This window comes from Mesoplodon mirus (genome assembly GCF_964341445.2).
Source record: "Mesoplodon mirus genome assembly, chromosome: 1".
In the NCBI taxonomy this organism is placed as follows: Eukaryota; Metazoa; Chordata; class Mammalia; order Artiodactyla; family Ziphiidae; genus Mesoplodon; species Mesoplodon mirus.
This window is the reverse complement of record NC_138976.1, coordinates 34,647,741-34,661,753: the sequence shown is the minus strand read 5'-3', so window position 1 is coordinate 34,661,753 and position 14,013 is coordinate 34,647,741. Positions and strand designations below refer to the sequence as shown.

The 14,013-nt window shown below is 42.7% G+C and overlaps 1 protein-coding gene and 1 pseudogene across 8 annotated transcripts in view; both read left to right on the top strand.

Annotated features, from left to right (window-relative positions):
* EPB41L4B (erythrocyte membrane protein band 4.1 like 4B) overlaps positions 1 to 14,013 on the top strand; it is a gene marked incomplete at its 3' end in the record, with an annotated part of 141,899 nt that overhangs the window by 113,599 nt on the left and 14,287 nt on the right. For 5 of the 7 annotated variants that reach the window (XM_082623065.1, XM_082623066.1, XM_082623062.1 and 2 more), the window contains exons 20-22: positions 932 to 1,030; positions 10,007 to 10,196; positions 12,062 to 12,139. In XM_082623065.1, coding sequence (XP_082479191.1) covers positions 932 to 1,030; positions 10,007 to 10,196; positions 12,062 to 12,139 — 367 coding nt within the window. The remainder of the gene's footprint in view (positions 1 to 931; positions 1,031 to 10,006; positions 10,197 to 12,061; positions 12,140 to 14,013) is intronic. The other 2 variants (XM_082623067.1, XM_082623064.1) reach the window with 1 other exon arrangement.
* LOC309805220 (DNA endonuclease RBBP8-like) lies at positions 6,094 to 9,138 on the top strand (annotated as a pseudogene). Its single transcript has one exon. The product of its transcript is annotated as a DNA endonuclease RBBP8-like (transcript).

The following is a 14,013-nucleotide window of genomic DNA, read 5'->3' as shown; positions in this document are numbered from 1 at the left end:
GCTCCCCTATGTGTTCTTCCGGGGACCACGTTCCGTTGACTCTGGGGTCCCAACTTGAGGAAATCATGAACCTAAAGTATGTTGACTCCAATTTCGTATTTGCTCATTCACATGTTTCTTTAACAAACATTTCCTGGGCACTGGCCACCTACCTATCACCATATTAGGCATTGAATAGAAGGGAAGATGGAGGTCCAGAAGTGTTAACTGACTTGCTAGAGGTCCCTTGCTGAGAACCTCAATTTGTTTTGATGCCTATTGGTCCCCGAAGGTAATTTCTGGTGTTTTAAGTGAAATCAGTCACGTACAAAAATGTGTAAAAGCTTTACCTTAAAATCACTGGTCAATTTGAGTAAGCCCATTGGTTATCTGGCATATTTTCTTGAGGAAATATAAAAATGAAACTTAATTTTTAACATTTTCACCTAGACATAGAATTAAAATGTTTCAGAGTAAGTCTTAAAGGTCTTCTGATTATGCATTTTCCCATGAAATACTCTAATCATTATTTATCTCTCTTTTTAAAAAATATATTCCGTGCTATGTTTAAAATAACATAGCTAACAGATTACTTGGAAGTAAAAACGGGTTATCCACAGGTTTCTCTTTACTCATTTTACTGGCAAAACCTGGTTATGAACCAAAACCTAAAATTGGGAGTGGGTGTTTTGGGCAGGGAAATTTTATGTGGTACCCCAATTATGTTCAGTTCCTGCTTGCTGTATTTTCTTCCCTATGATTTTTTTGGTTTTGGCTTTTCTGTGGTATTTTTAAATAATGATATGTAATAAGTAAAGAGGAGGAAAAAAAAAGATATCTTGACTGTCAATGTTATTAAGGTATAAATTAACTGAGAAAGCAGTCCCTATAGCCCACATCAGACCATAAACCTTTTTATTGGTGGTGTTCTGCTTCTCTGGTGTGTCTCTAGAAGTCCTATTCCTATACGTGTGGAAACTACCCAACCAGCTGTGGAAAAGCCGGAAATCAAGCCTCCCCGAGTGCGGAAGTTAACGAGACAATACAGCTTGTGAGTTCTGTGCTGCAGGTTTTTCAATTATAACAACAATGGTGATGCTAAATGTCCAGTTGTAAATGCTTCTTAGCCCTTCACACCCCAAAGAGCTATCCCAAAATTACAGTCTGTTTCCAATTTAAATCACAGTGGGACTGGATCTTTCTCCCTGAAAACGTGACATGATTGGCATATGTATTCATTATTGATTGCTGTGTAACAAATTTCTCCAAGATTTAGTGGCTTAAAACAATCCACATTTATTACCTCACAGTTTCTGTGGGTTGGGAATCCAGGCATGGCTTAGCTGGGTCTTCTGGGTTAGAGTGTCTCTTAAGGCTGCCTTCAAGGTGTTGGCAAGGGCTGCAGTCTCATCTGAAGTCTCATTCATGCCGTGTGGGACAGGATTCAGTTCCTTGAGGGCTGCTGGACTGAGGACATCATTAGTTGCTGACTATTGGCTGGAGGTTGCCCTTAGTTCCTAGTCATGTGGACCTCTGCCACTTTCTCCATAGGAGAAAACACACAAGAAGAGCCAGAGAGAGCGCTAAGAAGGTGACATCACAGTCTTCTATGACCTAATCTCAGATATGACATCCCATCACTTTTGCTCTATTCTGTTCATTTGAAGCAAGTCCCTAGATCCAGCCCACACTCAAGGAGACAGGCTACTTCAGGGGCACAAGTAGCAGAAGGGGATCAGGGGGAGCCATATCGGATACTGCCTCCATGGTGCCATAGTGAAACAGTGGCATTTTCTGTCAACAGAGCCAAAGCTGATCCCTGAGCTATAGGAGGAGCCATATTCCTGTAGGAAGAGCCATATTCCTGTAGGAGGAGCCATATTCCTGTAGGAAGAGCCATATTCCTGTAGGAGGAGCCATATTCCTGTAGGAGGAGCCATATTCCTGTAGAAGGAGCCATATTCCAAAGTGTCCCAGAACCGCCAGGACCTGTCCAGTTCTGTTCAGCTTAACAAAAGTTTTTTTGGCTACCATGTGCACAGGGATATTCTAGGCACTGTGGGGGAAGAACAAAGTGACTTTGACAATTCCCATGCAAGGGCTCACAATTTATTACAGGGAAAGACAGATTTCCCTCTAATAAATTATAATTATAATCCAAAGAAGACAGGCAAATGCTACAGTAAGGGTGGTGGTATATTAGCATAATCACAATGGTAGTTAGAATTTCTTGACCTTGGCTATGGCCCAGGTATCCTGCCTGGATGTATAATTGGTCAGAGAAATGCAGGGGTGCAGTGGAAAGCGTGGGGCTCTGGAGTTAGAAAGGCTTCTAGTTTACTGTTACAAGCTCTTGGGAAAATTACTCTTTGAACGTCTCCTTCGTCTGTAAAATGGTTAAGGATTTTGTGAGGGTAAACATGAGATTATGTGGGTAAAGCCCTAGCGTTCAGCCTAGCCCTGGCTGAAAGATGAGTTAGTTCCCCTTCCTTTCTTCTTATGGACCTGAAGCCTCTGAAGAGGTCAAGTTTAGGAGGTGCTGAGAGTACAGAATATAGGACAAGGAGTGTAACTCCAGATGCAGTTCTCAAACAGCCAGCTCAGGCCTGCCACTTGCACCTTGTGAAAAGGAGAAGAAAGGGGAGTGCAGTTTCAGGGCAGACACATCCCACCTCATTAGCCTTAATAGAAGTTTCTGGACAGTATAGCAGCTGTATTTCCTAGGGAAGCCAAAACGAATAAGATTCAAATAATTAACAGTCCTAATGATCTCTGGGGGACAAATTAAACCATGAAAAATCTGCTCCCCTGAGGATAAAGCTGGCAGGATTAACCTTTCACATTTCAGAACTCAAAATGTTATTATCACCCATGTGGGATACGTAATCACTTTGGAAGCAATGACTATTACCTGACCTGGAAGGAAAGAAAATTTAGCTAACTCACCAAATTACCTCTTTTAAGGAAACCATTTTCAAACCTCTAACTTCATGTGTATTTCTTAAGATACCCCAAAGTATTCTGCTTTGAAAATCAAAGAATGGCAGCATTTTTCCCATTAGTAGTAAATAGCAAAACTGATGGATGAGATTTTCCCAGTTTTAAGTTTTCATCCCATAAATAGTAATGGTATTGTTGACACTAGTTACCTCTTCTTTACTCATCTCTTCCACTCACAGATATTGATAAAGTTAATAAACACTTGGTTGGGGATTAAGATTAGAAAACCTCAGATTTCCCATTTCCTCAAAAATAATTCTGCATCATTAGTTTTGAGATGCAGGGATGTGTGTGCCCTTTTTAGCGGTTACAGTATTCCTAGTTCCTAGGCCAGAATTATGTGTGCTTTTTTGGGTTTTAGGGTACTCCATCAAAGCATCATGATATTCAGATGCTCTGAAAAAGTTTTCAAAGTGCTGCTTTTTAGGATATAAACAAAAATCTCAGCTGTGTTCTTTTCTCGAAATACGGCATAGGGAGGAAAGGTGTGGCTGCTGTGTGCAGAGTGAAGGGAGAAACAAACTCTGCAAAGAGTTGAAGGCAGGTAAAAGCATCATCTTTATATTGATGCCAGCTGGTATGTTTAGAAAATGATGAGCTGCTTAATTTTTACCCAGATATATAACTTTACTATGTATTTAAACATAGTGTAAAAATCTAAAGGCATTCGGGCAAGACAGAAGAGTCCAAAGAGAAAAGTAACTAATTCCCTAGAATCACACCATCAAAAATAACCAACGTTCACATTTATGACTATTACTCTAGACATTTTTCTATGTGTATATGTTGTTAAAATAGAAATCATTTCAAAGAAAAGACTCATACTACTACATAAAATTTTACTTATTAAAATGTTTCATGAATTTACCTTAGACACCAGGTGTTCATCATAAATCACACTGATAGCATAAGCTATCTGGCATAGCTCAAGGTCTTAGGTGTGCAAAGACACACTTATCCAGCGGGATATTCCAAGGGTCCAGGGGTTCTCTCAGGAGCTTGTCAGTGGCCAATGGTTCCTTTGGAATGTACAGGGTTTGAGCATCTGGGGCCTGCTGAGTTAGCCCTTTCCTGTGCAGGCAGCAATCTGGCTGGCAGCAGGGGAGAGGGAACTTGCCTTCATTTCTATAAATTTGAGAAAATACTGTCCATGCTAAGAGTAGGGGATTGATGGTGCTGCTCTGTGCTGGGATGACCAGATCAGAAGAGCTTCCAGCCTTGACATACCTTGTGGGAAATCAGGCCTTCCCCACAAAGCAAGCCCTGGAGATAAGCCCCAGCTGCCGTGAGGGAGACTTCTCCCACATGGTGAATTCCTGTCTAGTGTCCTTTCCATCCTGGTTCATCCCACTTGATCAGAGAGGGTCGAAGACCAGAGCTGCTTGGCTCCAAAACAATTATGTGCAAATCCTCCTCTATAATCAGTTTATCACACCGAAGAGACAGTTGCTGTTAGGCCACGAAAGGAGTTGTTACACCCTTGGCTCAGAACAGTAGGTTCCTACAAGTCTTATGCTCACCCTCCTAAGGGAGGCTCCTCAGAATAACATCCCTTGGTTTGGTGGTTCCTCAAAAAGTTAAACATAGAACTACCATACAACTCAGCAATTCCACTCCTAGGTGGAATTCCCGTTCAAAAGAGTTGAAAGCAGAGACTCAAGCAAATGTTTGTACACCAGTGTTCATAACAGCACTATTCACAATAGCTAAAAGGTGGAAACAACCCAATTGTCCATCAACAGAGGAAGGGATAAACTAAATACAGTCTGTCCATACAGTGGAATGTTACTCAGCCACAAAAAGGAATGACATTTTGACTTATGCGATGACATGGATGGACCTTGAAAACATTATGTTCAAACAAGCCAGATGCAGAAGAACATTTACTGTATGATTCCACTTATATGAGGTACCTAGAGTAGTCAAATTCATCTGGAAAGAAAGCATCGTGGGGGAGGGGTGTGGAATTTACCCTTTACCCTTTTTGAGTTCTTGTGGCTGGACTAATAATAAACTAAAAAGGTTAAAAAGAAAGAAATTTTAATTCATGCACATGGTGGTCTCATAGAAATGGGAACTAAGAAGTGCCCAAAGCAGGCAGCTTTTCTACTTTTTAGACAAAGAAACAATAAAGTTGTGAGGAATTGACAGGACAAAGAAACTTAGGTTTTGGGTGCTCATTTAGTGAAGAATCTAAACAGAGTTTGGGCTTGGGGTAGTAACTTCAATAAGTAACAGGGTTTGTTTATACAGGACTCTAGGCCCGAATCCCCTGTCTCTGATGATAAAGGGGTCCTTCTATCTTCAGATGCAGGGAGTACACCTTTCACACGAGAGATTTATTTCCTGCTTTCAGGGAGACAGAAAGGAGGGTCAGAGTGTTGGCCATTTCTTAAGTAACTTTAATTCAAAATAATCAATATGACAGACCTTTACACCATGTAACAAGGAGAAAGGAGAAAGTCTGTCAGAAATTAAGGAATAACTGGGGCTTCCCTGGTGGCACAGTGGTTAAGAATCTGCCTGCCAATTCAGGGGACACAGGTTCGAGCCCTGGTCCGGGAAGATCCCACATGCCGCGGAGCAGCTAAGCCCGTGGGCTATGACTACTGAGCCTGCTCTCTAGAGCCCGTGAGCCACAACTACCAAGCCCACATGCCACAACTCCTGAAGCCCACACGCCTAGAGCCTGTGCTCCGCAACAAGAGAAGCCACTGCAACGAGAAGCCCACGCACCGCAACAAAGAGTAGCCCCCACTCGCCGCAACTAGAGAAAGCCTGCATGCAGCAACAAAGACCCAACACAGCCAAAAATAAATAAATAAAATAAATAAATTTATTAAAAAAAAGAAATTAAGGAATAACTTTTTACAACATTTTAGGTTATAGTTTAACATCATGAAGAGGAGAAGAAAACTTGAGGCCCTAAATAAAATTTCAGTATTCTCTTGGAAACCAGTACAACCTATATTGATAAATATTTATTTCTAATTTAAATGCCAAAAGTAATTACTTTTTCTTACTAAATACCACAGGGAAAAATTCCCCTAAGTTGTTTTTAAAATGCAAATTTTCATAACTAGGATATTACATCTCATAGTTAATACATATTTTGCTTAATAGTAAAACTATCTCTTACCGGATTAATTAAAAAATCCTGGGCCCTCGGGCCCTCCCCCCAACCCTGGAAAACGCGGGCTGCCCCAAGGGGGCAGCTTGGCTGCTGGCAGTTTGGCAGATTAGTGAGGGAACGAGGAGAAAAGCTAACGGCCGTCTCTTCCCCGCTCCAGGGCGTGCTCGTGTTCCTGTTGGGGCTTTTGAGAATCTCGAGGCAGTCTTGCAAGCCGTATTTGAACTGGCCAAAGACAACTTCAGACCTGTATAATGTAACAGAAAAGGTCAGAAAACATTAGGCAGTAGAAGTGTGAGCATATTAAGTAAGATGAATGTCCCGGGAAGCAGTTGTTGAGGCCCCAGTTCTGCAGATGTATCTAATGACTTTAAGGATCTTTGGACAAAACTAAAGGAGTATCATGATAAAGAAGTACAAGGTCTACAAGTAAAAGTAACTAGACTGAAAAAGGAACGAAGTTTAGATGCACAGAGACTAGAAGAATTCTTCACCAAAAATCAACAGCTGAGAGAGCAATGGAAAGTCCTTCATGAAACCATTAAAGTTTTAGAAGATCGATTAAAAGCAGGATTATGTGATCGCTGTGCAGTAACTGAAGAACATATACGGAAGAAATAACAAGAGTTTGAAAATATTCGACTGCAGAATCTTAAACTTATCACAGAGCTTATAAATGAAAAGAATACAGGAAGAAAGTAAAAAGCTTTCTGAACAGCTGCAGCAGAAAATTGAGAATGATCAACCACATCAAGCAGCCGATCTTGAATCTGAGGAAGATGTTATTCCAGATTTACCAATAACAACCTTTTCATTTTCTGGCGCTAACCGACTACGAAGGAAGGAGAACCTCCACGTCCGATACGTAGAACAAACACATACTAAACTGGAGCACTCTGGGTGTGCACGTGAATTGAGAAAAGTACCAAAGTCTTCAACTCATTCACAACATAAACATAATGAACGTGAAATTCTAGTGGCTGACACTTGTGATCAGAGTCAAGCTCCAGTGGCTAATACACATGGAAAAAGCAGTTATCCTCCTGATAATTTAGCTACAGTTGTTGCTGAAACACTTGGACTTAGTGTTCAAGATGAGTCTGAATCTCGAGGTCCTATGAGCCCTCTTGGTGATGAGCTCTACCACTGTCTGGAAGGAGATCACAAAAAGCCTTTTGAGGAATCTAGAAGAAATAGTGAAGATAGTTTAAGATTTTCAGATTCTAATGCAAAGACTCCTCCTCAAGAAGAATTGACTACTCGGGTATCATCTCCTGTATTTGGAGCTACCTCTAATGTGAAAAGTAGTTTAGGTTTGAATACAAGTTTGTCCCCTTCTCTTTTAGAGACTGGGAAAAAAAAAAACCCACCTGTAAATAACGCCTTTCAACAACACTGATAATTCTAGACCAGAGAAACCTAGATCAAAATCTGAAGATGGTGCCCTTTTCACACATCATAATATTGGGGCTGAAGTGAAGAAGATCACTAACCAGTCATCTTCTAATAAGCAGGTGCTTATAAATAAAAATACAAGTGAACAGGATAGTATTGATCACATTAAAGATACTGTTACTGATAAAGGTAAACATGTGGTACTGCCTGAAATCACTGGGAGGCCGAACCAAAAGGAAGAAAATCGAGGAAGAAAGTGAAGATGAAATAAGCTGCCCCCAAGGCTCCTTTGATAAAGAAAATGCTTTTCCTTTTCCACCAGATAGTCATTCTTACATGAATGGAGACTATGTGATGGATAAACCTCTGGATCTGTCTGATCGATTTTCAGCTATTCAGCGTCAAGAGGAAGTGAGAACTCTAAAGTCGGATTTAGGCGAGTGACTCTCTATGAGGTTTTGAAGCCTGTTCCAAAGGGCTCTTCCTCAAGCCGTAAGGCCTTGAGTGGGAGCTGTGGGTTAACCAAAGATTCCCCAGAAGAGCCCAGCAGTTTATAGGAGTCCCTCCTCCAGTCCCTGAGTAAATCTCCGGATAGTAAAACACTGTTACAAATAAAGGAAGAAAATTCTATTTTAAAAATCTCTCTACATCCACGTGAAAGTTTGGAGACAGAGAATCTTTTTGATGACACGAAGGGTGCTGGTTCTCGTGAGCCTCTAAAAATAAAAACCAGGTCAGTCCATGGAGCATGTGAACTTGCATCAGTTCTTCGGTTAAATCCATGTAGAATTGCTAAAACAAAGTTTCTACAAAACAACCAAGATGTATCCTTTGAAAATATCCAGTGGAGTATAGATCCAGGAGCAGACCTTTCTCAGTATAAAATGGATATTACTGTAGTAGATACAAAGGATGGCAGCCAATCAAGATTAGCAGGAGGAGAGACAGTGGACATGCACTGTACATTGGTTAGTGAAACTATGCTTTTAAAAATGAAGAATCAAGAGCAGAAGGGAGAAAAAAGTCCAAATGGAGAAAGAAAAATGAATGATAGCTTGGAAGATATGTTTGATCGGACTACACATGAAGAATATGAATCCTGTTTGGTGGATAGCTTCCCCCAAGTAGCAGGTGAAGAGGAGTTGTAAACTGCTACAAAAAAACCAAACTCTCCTGGTGATAAACAAGATAACGTCCAGCAGCATTTGTGGAGCCATATTTTAAAGATGATGAAAGAGAGACTAGCTTACAAAATTTTCCTCATATTGAGGTGGTCCGGAAAAAAGAAGAAAGAAGAAAATTGCTTGGACACACATGTAAGTAATGTGAAATTTGTTATGCAGATTTTCCAGCAGAAGAAAGAGAAAAGAAGTTGGCTTCCTGCTCAAGACACCGATTTCGCTACATTCCACCCAACACACCAGAGAATTTCTGGGAAGTTGGTTTTCCTTCCACTCAGACTTGTATGTAAAGAGGTTACATTAAAGAAGATCGTGATCCTTGTCCTCATCCAAAAAGACGACAGCCTTACAATGCAATATTTTCTCCAAAAGGCAAAGAGCAGAAGACATAAATGTTGAAGCAAAAACAGGAGAGATGACAATATTCTTTTTATTTATAGTTAAAGTTGGTATTAAACATTGATTTTTTGATCTTCTGAAAACTGATTTATAAATCATTTTTCTATTGAAAATGTTTTTAAATGGCATTTACACATCACACAGATGACTTTTAAAATGGATAAGTGTATGTCGTATTTTCTTGCTTTTGCACCTTTAAAGTAATAAGGTGCTTTCATTTTGCACTCTAAAAGTTGCTTATTACTTTATTTGGTAATACCTAATTACAATTTTGAAAATATGAAAAAAAAAATCCTGCAGATGTTTCCAGGAATAAATTTTCGATGATGATGGTAATTCAATCTTTCCTTCAGGGTCTTCAAAAAAAATGCTATATAAAAAACATATTAAGCTTTTTCTCCATGTAATTTTATTAAAATAAAAACAACTCTATCCTAATAAAAAAGAATCAATATGCCATTGTGACATATTTGGGGGTGGCCCACCCTGAGCCTCAACAGCAGAGCAAATGTTACCAGGATCTGCAGAGAGGGGGCCACGGGGAGCTGTTGTTCAGTGAGTACAGTGCTGCTGTTGGGATGATAAAGTTTGGCGTATAGATAAAGTCCTTGTTATATAACATTGTGAATGTGTTTGAGCCCCTGGATTGTAAACTGACAAATGGATAAAATGATACATATTATGTTATACATATTTTCTCATAATAAAACATTTTTTTAATCCCCGGGCAAGTGACAGAAAATCCAGCCCAGACTTGCTTTGGCTGAAGGTCAATATATCGGCCCCTGTAAGCTGGACATCTGGTAGACATCTGTTTGGGGAGCCCCCAGTCCCCACCCTAGCCATCCCAGCCCTCCCCACCTCCCTCCACTCCCCACAGCCTGTTTATTATTGTAATGAGCAGAGCTTCATGTGCTTCTAGTAACCGCAGTGATGAAGACGACCTCCCTCCAGACCTGGCCGAGGCAGCGGGAGCGACCACAACTCCAGCCATGGCCCCCACCGTGGCCACCACCACACAAGTCTCAGTGCCGCTGGCATCCCCCAAGGTCCACAAAGTCAGCTCGCCTCAGAATTCAGAAGGCAAGGGCCAGCTGTCCCCAGGAGCCAAGGTATGGCGGAAAAGCCCTGAGGGGTAGCTATACTTGCCGAGAACTCTGCATAAATTGTGTGTGGCATCAGTATGCATTTAAACTTTGCATCATCAAGTCTGTGCACTCGTAAAACAACAGTAATAACCACCAAAGCATGTGTTTTATGTAACCTGTCCCTGAAAGATAACTACATATGAGAGACAAATGGTATAATATAAAAGCATGTTCTTTGTACTTGAAGGGAAATTTAAGAGATTTTTGAGGGCAATTTTAGTTTTAGAATATCATCCCTGCAAAAGCTGTTACTCTACTGTGAAGAGAGAAAGAAGTGGGTTTTTATCCCCCATAATGGAAAATTTGGAGGAGTAAAAACATAGAGGTATCCCTATCCCATTCCTTATATGGGATAGCCTGTGTTAATAGTTTGAAAGTGGGAAATATTATTCTATTTGCCACTTTGAAATTTCAGGAAATTGCCATTGATGTGAATGGACTGTGACTAAGGCACAAGACATTTCTCTTGGTTTCCTTTGAGTGACGCTTAGCTGTGGTCACTCTTCAGCAATTGGTCCAAAGGTGGTCACATGTCTTGCTCTCCAAGCAGATGCTGAGTCAAAGGTTGCTTGGTCTGTGGACCCTGCTGAGGAACACTGTGTGTGTGAGGTGGGGCCCCTAATGCAAGATTGGAAACTTAGAGTCTTGGGGGCCAAGACTTGGGGCCCAATTGCTCCTTTCAAACACCTATGGCTGCTTGAAACAAGTAGTCGCTCCGCAGCCCTTGTTTCTCCGAGGCTCAGTTTCCTCTTCCCAAAAAAAGAGAATAAGATCTGCTACGATGCCCAGCTCATGGGTCCAGCAGAGATTAAAGTGCTTGTGCAAACAGGATGCCTGAGGCTTCTGTAGCTCCAGGGATCATGATTCCTGGTAACATCTAAGTAACAATAGTCCAGGCCACATCGTGTATGACTGAGGCCAGTCTTTCACGGGGTCCCTTCCCGGGGTTTCTGGGAATACTCTGTGTTCAACAGGATCCGGCTGGATCCTTCAGCCAGTGACTGGCCCAGACTGAGGCTCTCCGCTTTTCTGTAGATCACCCCCTGGGAACTGGAGTTGGGTTCCCCTCCACTGTGCTGAGTCCCTAGCACTGCTTTGTCCCAAGTGTGGACACAGGCTCCTCTGTATATATCCCAGGCCATGGTTAAAACCACGTAAAAACATTTACAAAACAGAAGGGAATTCAGTGGAGATGCAGGCAGCATCGTACCAGAAGCCACAAGGCTCCCTCTTCTGGCTGTCTCTCTCCTTAGGGCCCTGCTTGCACCAAGTAAATGCGACTTATTTTTTTCCACAAAGGGTTTCAAGGCCCCCCATGCTGCTGAGATACCCCCAAGGCAAGGCGAAAAAAATTTTTTCCCAAAAAATGAACGTGATTTTCAGAGGTACCATCTGAAAATCACTCTCCTACCATAAAGGTTTTCCTCGTTATTGTGCAGATGAGTTTAGCTCCGTGAGATCTTGATCCAGGATGAGGTCTTTACTCTCTGTTTATATATTCAAAGGACTCTTTGAAGTGTTCTTCCCCCAAAGGCCAGTCAAAGAGCACTCAAAGCATTTAAGAAAAATTGTTTGCAGCTTCAAAAAAGACAGTCCTCCACCCTATACCCTACTTCTACCCATTAAGATTTCAGAAAAACTCAGGGTTTGGTCTCAACATTTTGTACACTACGGAGTTAAGAGAGCTCTGGTGGGGGCTGGCATGATAATGAGTTCAGTGTTAGAAAAGGGGAAGAGGAGAGAGGTCAGGACCGTCTGTATTTTCTGTTGAAATTCCACTGTCAGTCCAGAGCCGGCACTAACTGGGATATTTTTGTCTGCCTTTGTAGAGCCCCTCTGACCGAGGAGGTGCCTTTACCTTGGAGCCAGGTGATCTGCTGATGGATTTCACAGAAGCCACTCCTCTGGTAAACTTCCCATTTTGCTAAAACCAGAAAAGCCACAGACCATAGAAACATCTTGGCAGTGGGACGGATGGACAGAGGTGGGCATCGCTGTTGGGAAGGCTCTTCCTCTTGTCCTGCGCACAGCCTGGAGGCTCAGGGATCAGCTTTCTTCCAGGGTTCAGGCATCACGGGTCCTTCCACCTCACAGAACCCCCGAGGGAGGGCCGTGCTCCCTTTCCTCTGAGGGTGGCTGCAGCGGCCCCACCCTGCCTGTCTGCCACTCCTCCGTGCTTCAGTCTCGGCTTCTTGGCTTCCTGGGCTGCATGCCCACCATGCATGCCCGCCGTGGGGCATCTCTTGCTGTCTCTTCCAACAACATGCTCTGGCCTAAAGTACCAGCTCAGGGCCTCACCTAGGTTTCTAGGCCCCTCGTGCCTCCCTACCATCCTCCATCCTCTGCACAGAGGTCTCTCCTTCAGGATGGGATGCCTGCAGGTGGGAAGCCCTTTAAGGGAGCACTGGACCAGGAGTCATGCAGGCCAGACCTGGCTCCACTCTCTGCCCCTCACCTTAAGATCCTTGTCATTGGATAGTTGCTGCCCCACCTTCTGTCAAATGAGGATGTCATTGTTTGCCCTGTCTGCCTAAGAGTATTGTAAGGATCACATGAGAGAGAGAGCCCCATATATAAAGCACCATAAACGTGTATAAGATATTATAAACATGATTAGATGACACAGGCAAAATTGGATGTATCTTAGGCTGGGCTCAGCCTAATACCCAAGTATACTGGAGCATAAATCATGGTCCACAAATTTGGCATGTGAGTCAAAACGTGAGCCAAGTCAAAAACTATCTCCTGAGAACTTAGTCTGCGCCTGGCTGCGTATGAGGCTCTGGGAATGGATAGGGCAGCTAGAGGCTGGAGGGGGCTCAGGTTGGTAAAGGGTCAGGATCAACAGGAGAGCCGTGTGGAAGATGCTTGGGGAGAAGCCAGAAGTGGGAGTCATTCAGGACTGGCTCCCTGGACAAGGGTGTGGTGGATGGGAAGGATTTCTGGAAGGCTTTCAAGAGGGGACAAATGAGGCAAAATGCTGTCCAGGCTTTAGGAATGATCACCGCTCCTGCCTCAGCTAGCACAAGGAAATCATTTGTGATTTATGCAATTATACTTCTCTTCTGGAGAGCTGGTACAGCCTGAGAGCTTCGAGTCAGCGCCTTCAGATAAACTGCTTGAGAACTGGCAGTGGGCAACACCCAGCTCGGGGACCTTCCCATGCTCAAGTAAATGGAGCTGGTTATTCATGGCCTTTTCGTTAGACAGATTGCCAAGATAGGGTAACCCGGAAATACCTCATCGCCCCTTTGCCCAGATGGGGAAACTGAGTCCCAGAGTGGGGTAATCATCCAGGGACCAAGCTGGAGCTGGAGCCCAGATGTTCTGGCTCTTTCTCTGGTGCCCTTTGCATCCAATTGAGCTAAATCCAGCCTCCTCTTTAGGGAACTTGCCATTTTGGAGAAGAGCAATGCTTGGAAGAAGGGCTATGTTTCAAACACTCTAAGAGAGTCTGTATAAACTGCTACTGCTGTGGGACCCTGTGCCTAACCCTGTCTGGGGGCACTAGGAAAAAGAAGGCTTCATGTTGCTAGGGTTTTAAGGTATGCCAGATGGAGGAAGTAGACCAAAGCATTCTATGCAGAAGGTACAGCATGAGCTAAATAATGATTATTTATTATTATTTATTATTATTTAAAAGGTCTGGTGGATCTGAGAACTAGGGTTAGTTTACAAAAAAATACATCATGGCTTTGACAGGAGTGATGGGATTCCCTTAAAAACCATTGTGTTGCAGATCCAGCTTGTGGATTTAATTGCCTCACCTTTTCTGTGTTTG